The 17,400-nt window shown below is 30.5% G+C and overlaps 2 protein-coding genes and 1 pseudogene across 2 annotated transcripts; 2 read left to right on the top strand and 1 right to left on the bottom strand.

The window, feature by feature from the left end:
- Positions 1 to 1,942: 1,942 nt before the first annotated feature.
- Positions 1,943 to 4,380, bottom strand: LOC111026398 (annotated as a pseudogene).
- A 2,670-nt stretch (positions 4,381 to 7,050) lies between these two features.
- LOC111026397 (zinc finger MYM-type protein 1-like) lies at positions 7,051 to 7,740 on the top strand. The gene has a single exon (XM_022304474.1). The coding sequence runs from the start codon at positions 7,051 to 7,053 to the stop codon at positions 7,738 to 7,740; it is 690 nt and encodes a 229-aa protein (XP_022160166.1).
- A 2,423-nt stretch (positions 7,741 to 10,163) lies between these two features.
- On the top strand, positions 10,164 to 11,088 carry LOC111026396 (piggyBac transposable element-derived protein 3-like). Its single transcript, XM_022304473.1, has 2 exons — positions 10,164 to 10,287; positions 10,778 to 11,088. The coding sequence occupies exons 1-2, from the start codon at positions 10,164 to 10,166 to the stop codon at positions 11,086 to 11,088; spliced, it is 435 nt and encodes a 144-aa protein (XP_022160165.1).
- Positions 11,089 to 17,400: the final 6,312 nt, after the last annotated feature.

The raw sequence follows: 17,400 nt of genomic DNA, 5'->3' as shown, positions 1-17,400 counted from the left end.
TTTTTATCTTATCTTAATCTATTATTGACTGTAGATGTTTAGAATGAATAATATTTCCTCTAAAACGGCCAAAACATGCATGTCGACATCATATCAGTCAATATTTAAAATTTTCAGTTTTTTTTTAATAAAATAATTATTATGTCTCATTTATAAATTACAATTTGTATATAAAAAAAATATATGGCATTTTTAAGGTCATTTTTGTGGTAAAATGCATTTTTTAAGGGCATTTTTGGCTATTTTTTAGAGCATATCTGTATAGTTTTAAGTGCATTTAAATCCGGGCCCTAATTATCACCAATAACATCCTTCCTCCATCTCAGTTCGGCTTCCGTACCAACCATAATACAATCCACCAAACACATCGCCTAGTTCAACACATCTCAACAACTCTCGAACGCAAACAATACTGTACCTGTGCATTCCTAAGCCGCGTACACACTAGAGCACGCACAGCCCGAGCATGTGTGCTCATGTTGTGCGTTGTACAGTGTGGACGGTATGTCGAGCACACACAAGCGTTTCTGACACACAGCGAATGCGAGCCGATTTGCTCGGCTCGCGTTCGTTGTGCGTCGTGAATCGTGATAATCTCCATGACCGGAATCTCCATAAACACTCATTTATTGACACTTGACAGTACAGACGCGAATGTTGTTGCGATTGCGAGTGACACTTCATACGTTTTTATATATTTTTTCAAAATTGAAAATGGAATGGAATAATGAATCATGTTTAAATTTTATTCAACATTATCAACTCCACCCAGTACTTTGGAACCCGAAAAATAATTATTATTTTTCTAAAACAAAAAAAAACGAAGCGTGGGAAATTATTGCCAAAAATTTAAACAGGGACGTCGAAAACGTAAAGAAAAAAAGCCAAAGTTTGTTGGGTTCTTATCGGCGTGAAAAATCCAAAGGTAAAAAAACTATGGGAACTGGTACAGGTATGTATAATTGATAATTGATACCTAGTACCTACTATAAATAGTATAAATGGATATTATAGTATTATAGATAGTATTAAATACAATGCTGGATTTTTCATTAATTAGCAGTAAGTTTCATGATACAATTCAATTTCAATTTTTAGCCCACTTTTAAAATTGTATTGATTCATTTTACCGATAAATTATCTAATATTAATGATCAATTAAAAGAAAAAAAACTAAATACGGTTAACATATTGTAATTAATAATTAATAATTTTTAAGTATTTTATTTTATTTTCATTAACGTTTTAAAATCTCTATGCTACATTGTAGAAACGGTTTGGTTTTTAATAATGATTTAAATATTTGTACTGTATGATACTCAGTATAAAAATAGTTTTCCATTTTATCGACTATCAGCCGAGTTTGTATACGATATAACACATTTTATTTTTAGATTAATATCAAGAAATTATAATGCACTTATCAGACATATTCAATAGTGTTGCTTATTACCATTTGTATGTCCGTATAGTTTTGTATATAGACTATATAAAACGTGATATTATTTGAATAATTTTAATAACATTTCCATGAAAACTGCCATAATTCAAAATTATATAACTTTATGTTACGAGTACAAATTAACTTAAAATTTAATATAGTATTAGAAAATAATAATTTAAATTATATACAATTTTTAATGATAAATAATTGTTTTATTTAGCAAGAAAAGACGTTTATAATTCTAAATGGTTTGCCTTTGACGCGTTTGCCTTTTTGCATGACCGAGATGAACCCAGGCCAACTGTCAACACAGAAAACGTGAGTAGTAGCACAGATATAAACTAATAAGTAATATTTATTATACAATATACATTTTTATTTTTTATAATTGATAATTAATAATAATCATAATATACATAGTAAATAAAACATTAATTATTATTGAATCAATAAGTTTATAAATATAATATTTAATTTATAATTATAAATTATACAAACTTATGAATACTTATTTTGCCACGGTAAAGCTCCGTTACTGATAAAATATGTAGCAAATTCATTTCTTATATCTTGAGCTGATGCCTTTGATCTGCGAGGAACATTTACTAGAGGCTGTAATGGTTGTACATTTTGTCTCCATCTCCCTTCGGTTAACTGTCCGTCTTCCTCAAGAACGAATGAACCTGGTGGATTATATATGTTGCGTGATACTTTACTTTTTCTTAAAAAATTGTGCAAGTAAACGATAGTTAGCACTACTATTTCGGCTTTTTGTGGTTCTAATAATAATGGTTTACGTAGGACACGAAAAACTGAAGAAGTTATTCCGAAGACATTTTCTACGACTCTCCTACATCTACTTAGACGGTAGTTAAATATTCGTTCTTTTGATCCTGTTGTATGCATGCCGGAAAAAGGTTTCATAATGTTTTCTGTCAATGGGAATGCATTATCAGCCACTATAACATATGGTACATTCATATTTCTTTCTGGCAATGGCGATGGCTGTGGAATTCTCAAGCTTTTATTTTCTATTTGTTTGTATAATTCACAATTATTATAAACACCACCATCAGAAATCCTACCTTGACAACCCACGTTTGCGTATATAAAATTATAATCTGCGTCAACTAGAGCGAATAAAACAATACTGAAAAACGATTTATAATTGTAGTAATCGCTTCCGCTTTTAATTGGACATTGTAAAGTTATGTGTTTCCCATCCATTGATCCGATGCAATGAGGAAAGTTCCATTGTCTTTCAAATTCATCTGATATAAACAACCATTCTTCGGGAGTTGAGGGCATCTATAAATATTTGATAAAATAATACAAAATACATAAATACCATTTTTTGTTAATATTTTAAAACATATTTATAATATTTGATTTTAATAATATTTTACAGGTTAACTTTGATGATTTAAATGAATCTCAAAACGATATAACTGATATCGATGTAGTAGATACATCTCGAGAAAATATCGTTGACGACGGATTACAAGAAAAAGAAAACGACGATATACCATTTATTAGTTCACAACCCCCAAAGAAAAAAAAGAAAAAGAATTTGGAAGATCAACGCCTAGAAGAAGCTTTTAACATTTTGAATAGACCGTATCCAACTTCTAGAGCTCTAGATGACTGGTCAATTTACGGCGAACACGTTGGCAATAAACTTCGAGGGTACTCTAAAAAAGCCAGTTCCATTGTCCAACATTTAATAAACAATTTGCTATTCGAAGCAGATATGGGTAAATATGATGCAAATCCTTACCAACTCATTCAGCCATCTCAACATTTATTTTATCAAAACTCACCATCTGCGTCAACATTTTCTCAGCACTCTTTTGCGTCGTCTACTCCTTCTCATACACCAGTTCCTTCACTTTCAACAGCTAGCGATACACCATATTATGATATACCATATGATTCAGTGGTTTCTCCACCAACGTCAAACAACATAATCATACAATCATCCGAGTATATGGGGTCTAATGTCCAGGAGAACTTAGGTTCTACTTTTGTATAATATATCATGTTGTTTAATTTTTAATCGTTTATCTACAACAAGGATTTTAGTTTATTTTGATATTTTTAATATTATTATTTTAATTTCTTAGTATAAAAAAATATATTATGACAATTATTATAACAGAGGCATTTGTTTTGTTGATATTATACTAAAATAATTTTTTTATTATTTTTATATTTTTTGTTAATTTATATTTAACATATATTTATTTCAAACTCTCAATTATTTTATATCTTACTTTTATATATTCATTTAGTACTTCCACGAGAGCTCGACATACTTCTGGTATTATATATGATATTAATTGCTTGGAAATTAAAAATGTGTACTGCAAACTAGTGAAAGAGTCTCCTGTAGCCAGAAAACGCAACGTTACAGCCAACCTTTTCTCAATTGATACAGCTTTTCTCAATTGAGTGTCTTGTTTCATAATTTTTGGACCAATTTTGCACAGTAAAAATTCAAAATCTTCAGACTCCATGCGAACAAAATTTTTAAATTGTCCAGTGGTCTCATCAAATCGTAAATGAGTCATTAAAGTAGGCTGATTGTCGCGTTGCTCAAATAAATGTGTAGTCCACCATCTTCTACTTTTTTTACTTGGTTTACGTTTTTTTTAAAATAGAGTGAATAATCAAATACGCAGCACTTTTCATTTTTAGTTCATGTTCGACTAAAATGTCATTTGATCTAAAAGACATGATTTTAAAAAATGCGTGTAAAACTCAGTGACAATAAAAAAATAAAAAATAAATAATAATATTTAAACTCAACATACAACATACACCGTATACGGTCACCAAACAACTGAATATCCGAACTCCGGAGGCAGGAGCGCAGATTTATTTCACATACAAATTGTTTTCACAAAAAACGTCCATACTGAGCACATACGACGCACAACATGAGCACACATGCTCGGTCTGTACGTGCTCTAGTGTGTACGCGGCTCTAGACATATCCCAGGCATTCGATCGCGTCTGGCACGATGGCATTCTATTCAAGCTTCGTAATTTTCTCCCCTCGCCACTTTTTCTTCTTATTAAATCGTAACTTTTTCTTCTTATTAAATCGTATTTAACAGATAGATATTTCAAAATTCGCCTCGGGTCTTGCACTTCCGATTTAGCCCCAATCAATGCAGGAGTACCCCAAGGAGCCATTTTATCGCCTCTTCTTTTCAATATATACTCCTCCGATCAACCCATTTCACAAGACACCATAGTCGCCGATTATGCCGATGATAAAGCTATAATGTCGATCCATGAAAATCCAGTTACAGCTTCAGCCAATTTGCAATCCCATCTTGATCTACTCTCCCAATGGTATACCAAATGGAGAATTAAACTCAACCACAGTAAATCAGTTCACACTACCCTCTTAAACATGGTTTTTGCCCGCCTGTCACAGTTGACAATATACCAATTCCTATGTCCAACTCAGTAAAATATCTTGGCATCATACTTGATAAAAGGCTAACTTGGAACCAACATATCAAATCAAAAAGATTAATTTTAAACTCTCGCTCCCGCTCACTTAAAAATTTAATTACAAATAATAAATGTTCAAGTTTAAAAACTAAATTATTAATAAACAAATCACTGTTAAAGCCAATTTGGTCATACGGACTAGTTTTGGGGTACAACCAAAAAAACGAACCTAAACAAAATTCAAACATATCAAAATATAACTAAGAAAAATCACAAACGCCCAACCTTACATTTCCAATCTTACCCTTCATAACGACCTACGTATGAAATCTATAGAAGAAGAATCTGTAATCCTTTACAAACGATTCTTCTTACGCCTAAACAATCACGAAAATCCTCTGATTCAAAGCCTAAATTCCTTAACGCTCCCGGAAAACCCTCGTAGGAGGCTAAAAAGAAGATGGTGCAGAGACCTCTTAAATTAAAAATAAAAAAAATAAAAAAAAAATGTGTACCTTACCCACTGCTTAATAAATTTCCTGCCTTCTTACTCCCACTTTCCTATCTTCAATTTTATAGGGTTACCATAGGGTGATTTCTTAATCAAGTCTTTTCATGTATAACTACTCTTTTCACATATACTTATTATGCTATATTGTATAGATTGTATATTATCTCTTAAAAATAAAAAATAAATAAAAAAAAACTTAAATGTAATGAGTTTAATCAAGGTTATTTAAAACATGTTTTAAACATCTAAATAAAATTAAAATAAACATAACGTTGTTTCTACAGAGATTGTATATAATAAATTAATTGATGAAATTCCAGACAATCTGTATGATGCCATAGGACCTTACGCAGACATACCAAAAATAATCTCATTTGTCAAAAAAATTGAAATGTACAACTTAATTTATATAATTTATTTTCATTATGTATTTTTATATTTTCTCTTTTTCCCCTTAATCACTATTGTACCACTGTAAAAACCCCCTTATGTACATAACCATATAATCTTGTAAGCTTATAACCATGATGTTGATGCTGTAACAATAAAAAAAAAATAAAAAAAAAAATAAAAAAAAATTAATTGAAACAAAAACGGTATCAACTAATGATGTGGACCGTGATTCAGATATGGATAAGAATATTACAGAAACAGAAACCAACTGTAAGCAATTTTTAAACCTGTTAAAATAAATTATATATTTACCTATAGTTAAATATAATGAATTTAATCAAGGTTGAGATATTTAAAACAACTTAATAAAATTGAATTTTTATTTTATTGCAACAGCAAATAAATAAATTTGTATTGTTTAGTAAAGAAATGTATACAATTTAGTATAGAATATTAAATAATTATTTGTTTTATTTTTAAATTTCTTATAAATCATTCACGTCTTAGATTTAAGTAAGTATTTTTGATTTTACTAATTTTAGTTATAAAATGTATTGTTAAGTTATAACAGCTAATATAAGCTTAAATCGTATAAACTAACCAAAGGCCATCACAAAAATACCTTTTTTAATTTACCTTTAATTTATAGAAGTGGTTCCTTCAAATTCTGATACAAGTTATCAATATCAAATACAATTATTATACCCAAAGAAAAAAATAAACATCAAGTTATTTCTACAGAGATTGCACATAATAAATTATTTGAAACAAAAACGGTATCGACTAGTGATGAGGACTATTATTCAGCTATAGACAGGAACAGAAATAATTGCGATAAAGTAGACACCATAAACATACATTTTACTGATCTTGGTACATGGCCTTTAAATATCACTGATACACAAAGAACATATTTAGTGAAAATGAGGTACAATTACTCCGAAATTCATGACTTTAGTAATTCGGAAAGAGACGGTAGAAATGTTAAGTCTGACTGGTTTTATAAGATACTTATGAATGGAAAACAATTTAAAAGAACATGGCTCAGCTATTCTTCATATAAAAATGCACTTTTTTGTGTACCTTGTAAATTGTTTACTAAAATAGAAAACTCATCCAACATATCAAAATTAGCATACACTGGCTTAACAAATTGGAAAAAAGTTACCGAAAAAATTCCATTACATGAAAATTCACCAATACATAAAAAAATGTGTGTTCCTGGACTTCATTGGAAATGGCATTGAATCACTGCGAGGGTATAGATACAGAATTGCAAAATTCTATAAGAAAAGAAGAAGGTCACTGGAAATCCGTTTTATTGGCAATTATAGACATTATAATGCATCTAGCAATGGACGGAAGTGCATTTCGAGGATCTAATGAAATTATTTCTAGTGTGGGAACATCAAACCGAAGTGGAAAGTTTTTAAATTTAGTTAATCTAGTGTCACATTATCATGAACCATTATCAAAACATATTGAAAGACATAAAAAAGGTGTTCTTTCTTATTTTTCTCATGGTATTCAAGACGAGTTTCTAGAGATTATGGCAAAAAGAGTTAAAGATGAAATTCTTTCAAAAATAATAGAGGCGAAATATTATCCTATACTATTCGATTGTACACCGGACATTGCACACCATGAACAAATGACCCAAGTTATTCGCTATGTTATACAAAACAACCAGAATGAATGCGAAATCATAGAAAGTTTTTTAATGTTTGTGCGTGTGTACAACAAAACTGGTGAATCATTAACAGAATATATATTAGATTGTTTGACAAAGGATAATCTTAGAATATCTGACTGTAGAGGACAATCGTTTGATAACGGGTCAAATATGAGTGGAAAAATTAAAGGAGTCCAAGCACGAATTATTGAAATGAATAAACTTGCAAGATTCATCCCATGCTCAGCTCACTAATTAAATTTAATTGGTGTTAATTGTGCAAAAAGTATACCTAAAGTAGAAACATTTTTTGGCATAGTACAGAAATTATTTAATTTATTTTCAACTTCAACGCAAAGATGGGATATTCTAATGAATAATTTAAAATTGTCATTGAAAGGGTATAGTACAACAAAGTGGTCAGCTAAACATCGTGCATTAAAATCATTAAATACTCAACTGGATATGGTTTTCAAAAGCTTTGACGTTCTAAAACAAGAAAAATTTTCAGAAGAAACAAAATTTGATGCAGATAATTTGATAAGATCACTTAAAAGTTTTTCTTTTATTTGTATGCTTACGGTTTGGGAAAAAATTCTCAGTGCAATTGACAGGATTAATATAATTTTACAAAAACCAAAATTAACAATTGATGTCGCTGTCAAACATCTGCAAAGTCTCCTTAAAATATGTACATAAGATAACCTAACCTACAACGATCATACAAATTGTTATTATTTATTTAAATTATTAAGCTGTACAAACGGACGGCGATTAATTCACAGTAGTTTAAATTATGATTTCGTAATGGACATAGAACCCCCTTTTTCATTTACAGTTCAGTCTGCTTCTATCACACAACTAGTTCAGTGCAACTAATACACCGTCTTACTTTAAAAGCAAAAAGCTTATTTAATTTAACTTTATCATCGATCTTTTTATCTTGCTGTGAAGTAATAAATTACTGTTCAAAACCGAAACATAATTGCTTTGATTTCATTGAAACATTCAAACATATTCCTCAATACCAACTGCCAAGGTATCCGTACAGGTTCTATTCGTCATATTGTTTGCAGCGAAGTATCAGGTAGGAGAATATATTAATACATAACTATATATCCAAGGTAACAAAATCATCATTAAGTAAGACAACGCAGACTCTGGTGTAATATTTAAAGGTGTGAAATAATAATATTTATAAATCTGTATTCACGATCCCGATTAATCATAATAATATATAGGCTTAAACTAATGATAGTAATGAAGTTAGGATAGTAGCTACTCCTAGCTACACCAATTATTATTCGTTGAAAGTACTTGACCGTAACATCTAGGTTAATATATTATTATAAGGTAAAGGTTCATTAATAGCAACGTACGAGCTTATTTTTGATTCATTACAATTATGAATATTAAATATTTATTTTTTTTATACTAGATGGAAACATGCGGAGGCCAGTATAAAATTGTACACTACGAATCGGGATTCAAAAGATACAAATATTGCAATCAAAATAAATGACGTTGTTCTGGATATATTGGATCGATTTTCATTAGATCCGAAACGAAAATTAATTAAAAACAATAAAATTAAATTAAATACCAAATAATTTAATTGTATAAATACTAATGGCCTTTGCTGCCGAGTTGTTTTTTTAAGATCAATAAAAAAAAAATTATAATCGATTTTGAATTCACCAACTATCAACGTACCCATTCAATACTTATTTCTGCAACTGTATCACAGACTCACATAATATCTAAAATTAAACGCATGCGAGGTCAACACTCAACTTATAATAATATCACCTGACGGAAGAATACAATTAATGAATAATTATTCATATATAAAAACTACAAATTTGTTACAAAATATTTTTGTTAATAAACCAGATCAACTTCAAGTTATACTAAATGAATTAAATTTAGTTATGGAAACAAAAACTTCAAACTTAACTAAAAACTATTTAAAAAACTATCTTAATTTTAATAATCAAAATGCAATTATTTTACTATGGAATGGTAGTTTCGATAAATATATTTTATTAAGATTAGGTTTTAATACAAATATAATGTTGAATATGACTGAGTACGATATTAAAATATTTTATTTAACCTCTTCCCGCATAGAGGCATCAAATGGTATTTATTTTTATTTAAAATCAGCTTAAATTATAACAGTCTTCATATATCATTCTACATTATGATTACATAGTAATGTTTATATTTTGCTAGTATAGATGGCGCTAGTAATATTTAAAATTGGTAGAAAATGACTAAAAACAGAAAAAACTTTAGACAATTTGTTTCATACCTACATAAAAATCAAATAAACTTTTCGAAAAAAATATTTCTTAATAGATTTATAACTTATGTTTAAGATAATATCAATTAAAACCGGTTTTGGTAAATGGAAGAATTTTTATAACGAGATTTGTTGATGGAAATATTTGGTGCCAGCCTAATTTGGTGGATGTATTTTTTCAATCAATTTTATGACGTTTTGTCTATTTACGTATCAACTATTGCATGTCTCTACATGCGTCTTATTTTTGTTTTTATTTTATCTATGGATTTTAAATTGTTTCCATTATTATCAGTACGTTGTGTTGTTGTACCGAGTAAAGTATTGTTTATTTGGTCTCGTAAGTATATTTTTTTTTGAATAATTTGTGAAAATGTCTAAATTAAATGAACATACAATTGCGGATTTGTTGGATTTTGAAATGGATGAAGACGAAATGTCTATACCTTCTGGGTCTGAATTTTCTGACCAAGAAGAGGACGAAGAAAATTTTTTCAGTGAGTTTGATGTACCAAATTTTAATACTGATAATAATTGCTTCGATGATATTATAGACTAGCCTGTAGAATGTGTGGAAAATACAGACGTTCTTCCCACATCTACCAATAACATTCACGTAGAAGTGTCCCTCATATTTCATTACTTGATAATTCACCTGTTAAAACTCGATCAAAAAGAAATAGTGCCAACTCTACCGTCTCTACTCCTTCTTCGTCAGATCAAACTACACCTGTTTTTCATACTACGGTAAATTTCGATACCCCGAGAACATGGATTTCCGGTAAAGATAATGATTTTTGAGAAAACCCACCACCGTTTTTAGGAGATAATAATATGTCATATGAATGCGAAACGCCTTTGAGTTTTTCATGAAAATATTTCCAGAAAAATTATTTATGAAAATTGCAATTGAGTCTAATATTTATGCTGCGAATAACAACCGCTCTAATTTTAAATTAACAGTTAATGAACTTAAAACATATTTAGGATTAAATATTGCTATGACTTACTTACGTTATCCACAACTCAGAATGTATTGGTCGTCTGTTGAAGGTATAAAAATACCTTTTATAGCTGATAATATGACCAATAATCGTTTTGAAGAAATAAAACGTAATTTACATTTTGCTTCTGACGAGGAACGTATAAAAGGAGACGGATACTGGAGAGTTCACCCAGTTCTTGACATTTTACATCAAACATTTCATGAGGCAAATGATAATTCAGAACACCAAGCAATTGACGAAATGATGATACCATTTAAAGGTCGAAATTCTTTAAAACAATCTCAGAAATAAACCAAAGAAGTGGGGGGTTCAAAGTATGGGCTAGAGCAGGAGTTGAAGTGCATATCTTTTTTGGCTACTATTTAACGAGTTCCAATTAGGCCTTAACGGTGGAGGAGGGCTTAAGTAACGAAAAACCATATTCACCTGTTAAATTACGACGTCGACTCTTAACTTGATCGAACCAGTTGATATGTTGTTTTTTTTCGATCGGTGGATAAATCGCTTTATTCTTCCCGAATGGCAACGATGCGGTTTCGGCTAGTTGTTCAAAGTGTTGTTTTATACTCAATCCACTTGCTAATACGGAGGTCGATAGTGGCTGACTGAGTCGGCATTCCCTCCATCCGTTATCTATCACTTTGTTATCAAGTTGTTCGATTTTACATAAATCTGTTTCACCAGTATTACCAGCATTATGATAATCGACATCGTGTTCTAAAGCTATCCAATCTAAACAATTATCCGGTAAACTATTAAAATTACTTTTATTATTTTCGTCAACTACTCTATTGCCAGGCCCCGCAAATTGCGTTCCAGGTAATGTAATACCGCCATTTTTATAATTCATACCTTTTCTTCTTTGTTCATCTTCAATCATTTATTCAATTTGTATATTGGTCAACACACCAGCTGCCAACTCCATGGTTAAACATTGACTGATTACAATTACCTCCGTAGAGACCTCCACTCTTTATTATAACGATATGTAACAATAATTATTAGTGATAACGACGCGCACCTTTAACATGCTGGATGCTTGCTCAAATAATATTTTCAATATTATTTCTACAACAGCGGTTGCAGCGGCGATGTGGCCACTTAAAAATTCTGCCAAACACAAACGCGTGTGTTCCCCCTGCCGTGTCAAAAAACCTACAATACCTACTACAGCTAATGGCCACAGTTGCCGGGCTTAAGATCAATAAAAAAAAAAAACCGTAATAAGGTACCTAATATAAAATATTTTTTACAACTTAAATTTTATTTAGTTAAAATAATTATGATTTTAGATATAATGGATCTAACCACTACCCAAAAAAAGTTTCAACTAACCATCCACCAAGATGTCATGATGCTGACTGCAAAAGACGTACCCGTTATATTTGTTGTGAATGCCAAGAACCTGTGTGTCCAGAATGTATGGACAATTTTCATACAAAAAAATAATTCAATTTTTTTAATATTGATATAAAATGAATTTTTTAATTTTAAGTAGGTACCTAACAAGTAAATTTTAAATTGTAAAAGTATTAAAACGATACAAGTAAAACTTTTTTTTTTGTATGTAAATTAATTTTTTATTTTAAGCTATTTAAAATGATTAACTAAAAAATTTTAAATTTGGAATTTCATTTTCTTTTTTTTTTTTGATGTCTATGTATTATATCATAAAATAATTTATCAATTAATACTTCTTTTTGTAACGAGACAAAATTAATACAATTTTTGGTATCGGTAGCGCGCTCTGGAGGAGTAGACATGCGCAATAAGACCGTGTGCCTGTACCGGCACCGCCGACGGTAACGACCGTTTCCTATGATTTACAACACCTTTACCAGCTATAGTAGGTTCGCGCTCGTTACTACAAACAAAGACAGTACTTACACAGACCAATAATAACATATTCTATCATTTATACTACCTTAATCCGACGTGAAAGTCATGTGCAATATGCACGTTGGAAACGGCGTCCATAGAGTGCGTGCCGGAGCTCGCACTCTACGGTCGCCGCACAAAGGGCAAGTTTTATANAAAATAAAAATAAATAAATAAATTTCTTAACCAACAAAAAGATAATGAATTCAAAAAAAAAGATTAGTGGGGCTGAAAATAGAAAAAGAAAACTGGAACTTGAAAAAAATGTACAAAACCTACCTAAGATCGTCAATTTCTTTTCAAAAACAGAAACCAACGGTAAGCAATTTTTACAGCTGTCAAAATAAATTATATATTTATAGTTTAATACTTACTGTGCTAGTCAGGTACTTAAGAGATGAAAAAGCACAATTTCACACGTTTCAATCAAAAGAGGATAAACCAACGATCGCCCAATGTACTAATTGTCAGGACTATGGGCACACAAAGGCATATTGTGGCCACCCACCTCGCTGCGTCCGCTGTGGAAAAGATCACCACTCTTCTTCCTGTCTGAAATCTCGAGATGAACCTCCTTGCTGTGCACTCTGTCACGGAAACCACCCGGCGAGCTACAAGGGTTGTTCTACTTACAAAGAGCTCCAACACCGTAAGAAATCAAACTCTAATAATAAAAAATTTTTTTTCGATACTAAAGATACTAATTTTAAGTCTAATTTTGTACAAGATAATCACCCTGTAGGTCCCACTCCTACTAATTCTCCCAAGGGGCAAAATCAATCCTACGCAGAGGCAGTAGCCAATCAGACAGCTCGGCATGAATTACCACCTTCAACGCCTAATACCTCTTCTCCTTCAGAATCCAATATCGATCTCTTAATGACAAGTTTCCTGAATGATTTCAAAACCTTAATTAATCCTCTAATCTCTCTACTAACAAAAGTAATCTCAAGTCTATTAGATAAAAAAAATGAATAATAATGCCACAAATAACTCACTCCTAATCCTTTTCTTCAATGCCAACGGTCTCAAAAATCATATCAATGAATTACAAACAGTTTTATATGATAAACGGGTAGATATTGCACTAATAACAGAAACCCATTTCACAAAATACTCCTTTATAAATATCCCAGGATACTTTTCTTTAAAATCGAACCACCCAGACAATACCGCACACGGTGGTGTAGCAATTCTAGTTAAAACTTCCTTATTTTATCAACCACTTCCTAACTATAGTTTCGATCATATACAATCCTGCTCTATCCAAATCAAATTAAACAACATACCACTTTCTATTGGCGCATTTTACTCTCCCCCTCGTCACAAGATCACTAAAGAAATTCTTTCAAATTACTTTAATACAATTAAAAATAATTTTATTGTCAGTGGTGATTACAACGCCAAGCACCAGCGTTGGGGTTGTCGTGCCAACAATCCTCGCGGCACCGTACTTTATAACTTAGCCAACGAAAGACATTTCCAAATTTTATCACCACCTGGACCTACTTATTGGCCTACCTCTCCTAAAAAAAGCCCAGATATTTTAGATATCTTCTCAGCTAAAATTCCGGGCAACTTATACTGCTCTACCTATAATACTTTAGACTTAAACTCAGACCACTCCTCCGTATTACTTTCGATCTCTGCAACACCGTCAGTTCGCATAGAGCCTCCCAGACTATTCTCCCCCTTAACTAATCGTAAACAATTCCACGATCTAATTAATGAAAAAAAAAACTTAAATATTAAACTTAAGTCCAGCACAGATATAGACGAAGCAGTCTATAATCTAACAAATCTCATTCAATCGACAGCATGGGCTACCACCAAGCCCGGCAAAAATAGAAACTCAAATTCCAAGCCACACCTTCTCCCAGAAGAAATCCGTAATCTGATTGTCGAAAAACGCAGGGCAAGAGCAAGGTACCAGGCCTCCCATCTCCCATCGCATAAAATAAAATATAATAAACTTGCAAACTCGTTAAAAAAAGTTCTTGCAAAACATAAATCAAATACTTTCGAACAGAAATTACACAGTTTGTCGGCTGTAGATGGCAGTCTCTGGCGTGAAACCAAAAGGTTACTAAATTATAAATCTATCTCAACCCCTCTCAGAAAAGAAGATAACTCCTTAGCTATTAGTGACCCAGAAAAAGCAGCAGTGTTTCAATCACACCTTTCAAATATTTTCCAACCCCACGCTGATATTGTTGATAACCAACACATGTGTAACGTTAAAAAATTTCTAGATTCTCCCTTATCAATAGGACCTCCTACAAAATACTACACTCCTAACGAGGTGAAAAACATAATTTTAAAATACTCTAACAAAAAATCGCCTGGCTTCGACCTAATAACCGCAGAAGTTGTCAAGTGTCTACCGAAAAAAGCAATCATACTATTAACTTACATTTACAACGCAATTCTAAGACACTCTTACTTCCCCTTACTATGGAAATTCTCTCACATCGTTATGTTCTCCAAACCCAATAAACCACCTGACTCTCCTGGCTCCTACAGGCCTATATCCTTTTACCGTTCCTTTCAAAAATTAGTGAAAGGCTCATACTTCAGCGCATTTCCCCATAATATATTATCACTAGGGCCCGGATTTCAATGCAAAGTGCTTATTTTTTTGGTTGATCATATACAATGCTTTCTAAGTACATAATTCGTTCCATGTAACGAGGGTTTGAAAGCTACAAATTTTATTTTGCATTTTTTTGCATATTTCGACGTTTTTTCATTTTTAGAGCATTTTTAGCATTATTGGGTCATTTTGTTGGTTTTTAATGCATATTTGTTCNTAAAAAAAGTTAGGGGTCCACGGTGAAAGTGCACATAAAAAAGGGTTCCACGGATAAAAAAGTTTAAGAAACGCTGTTATACACTATTTATTTATTTGTTTGTGGTAATGTAGTCAAGTACTTCAAAACGGGATGGCACCAAATGTTGCCGGATTTTGTTTTTTAAATATCTTTTTTAATAATGTTTTGATATTTTTTTAAGTATTTTTTTCGAATTCTATGTCAAAATTTACATAAAGGTAGATTTTTTTTTTATTAATAAAAAAAATCATGCATGAAGAGGTTAAAGCTAATTAATTTTCAAAGTAATGAAATTATTTTAACACATAAATTAGGTTACATTATAAAAAATGATAGATTTTTATCGTTGAAAGAAACTCATGATACGATATGTGATCAAAACCACGATATAACTTATATACACGACGCAGTTAATGATGTAAAATTAACGAAATGTATTTTCAATTATGTAAGTATTAAACACAATTATCAGAAACTATTAAGTAAAATAATAAAATAATATTGTCTTACAACAATTTCTCTAGTTCTAGTAAAAAATTATGTAAAACTATGAATTGTATACAATCAAAAAACCATATTGTTTATTTTAAATCTGTGGATAAAATTGCTCTTAGTGCTAATGATGATAAAAGGATTTTTATGCGTGATGGTATTAATACTATTGCATACGGTCACTATTGTTTAACAGAATAATTATATTTTTTATGATTAATTGTGTGAAAGTGAATACGTTAAAAAAAACAAATAAAAAATACATTAATATCATACAACTTCAATTATTTGTTTATTCTCATATGCAAAATACATGTTTATACAATTAACTAAACGGTATAACATCACATTTTTTTCAGAATGATCAAACCTAAAATTTATGTTAAACCAAATATTCAGTCAAAACCTATAATACCAAATCTGATGGAACTCGATATCGAAAATCTTAGAGAACTTTATTTTAATTTAGATAAAGGATGTAGTATTTTAAAGAATCATAACTTTAACACAAAATTATATAACGAATGGAAGATCGCAAGGGGTTTGGTTGTAAAAAGTCTATCACATTTAATACAATTATAAAGTACGTATAACATACAATATATATACAATATATATATATCTGTATATATATCTATACAATTATATATTTTTATTTATAAATACAAAGTTATCGATTTAACCACTGAATGAGTGAAGACATACAAACACGATTATAATAAATATATATATACATATATATTCAACTTTTGTAAATTGAAATTTAATAATGTAACCGAGTTTTTTTTATATTAGATTGTATATTTGTAAAATTATTATTAAGAATCACGATCTGTAGAGATGATCTACTANCAAAGTCAATTACTTTTTATTTATATACATTTATATTTATATTTTTTATTTATATGAACTAACCTAACCTAAAGTCAATAACTTTTTTATTACCTAATACATTTATATCAATTGATTTTTTACTCCACCAGCTACTCTATTAATTATTATACATGATTATTATATTATTATTTATTATTTATTATTTATTATATTACTCGTATAGGCAACTACTGGCATAGGTACTAATCATATTAGACCAAAACTTAACGCCAAAATAGTCTTACGCCAAAATAACTATACGCCAAAATTTCCATACGCCAAATTGGTTTAAGCCAAAGTGGCCACGCCAAACTGGCCACGCCAAAATGACCACGCCAAGATGTCCTAGATCGTAATAATTACCATCAAAACATAATAAATGTCTGTACCTTTGTACCCTATTATTATTTATAATGTACAAAACTATTAATAAACAATAACTATATATATATACATGTAAAAATGTCACCTATCTTACAATAACATATTTTGATATATTTATGCAAAATAAACAATAACAATTTAATAC

The sequence above is a fragment of the Myzus persicae genome, unplaced genomic scaffold (assembly GCF_001856785.1).
Source record: "Myzus persicae strain clone G006 unplaced genomic scaffold, MPER_G0061.0, whole genome shotgun sequence".
NCBI lineage: Eukaryota > Metazoa > Arthropoda > Insecta > Hemiptera > Aphididae > Myzus > Myzus persicae.
Note: the sequence above shows the minus strand (reverse complement) of the source record. Positions and strands in the feature narration are given on the sequence as shown.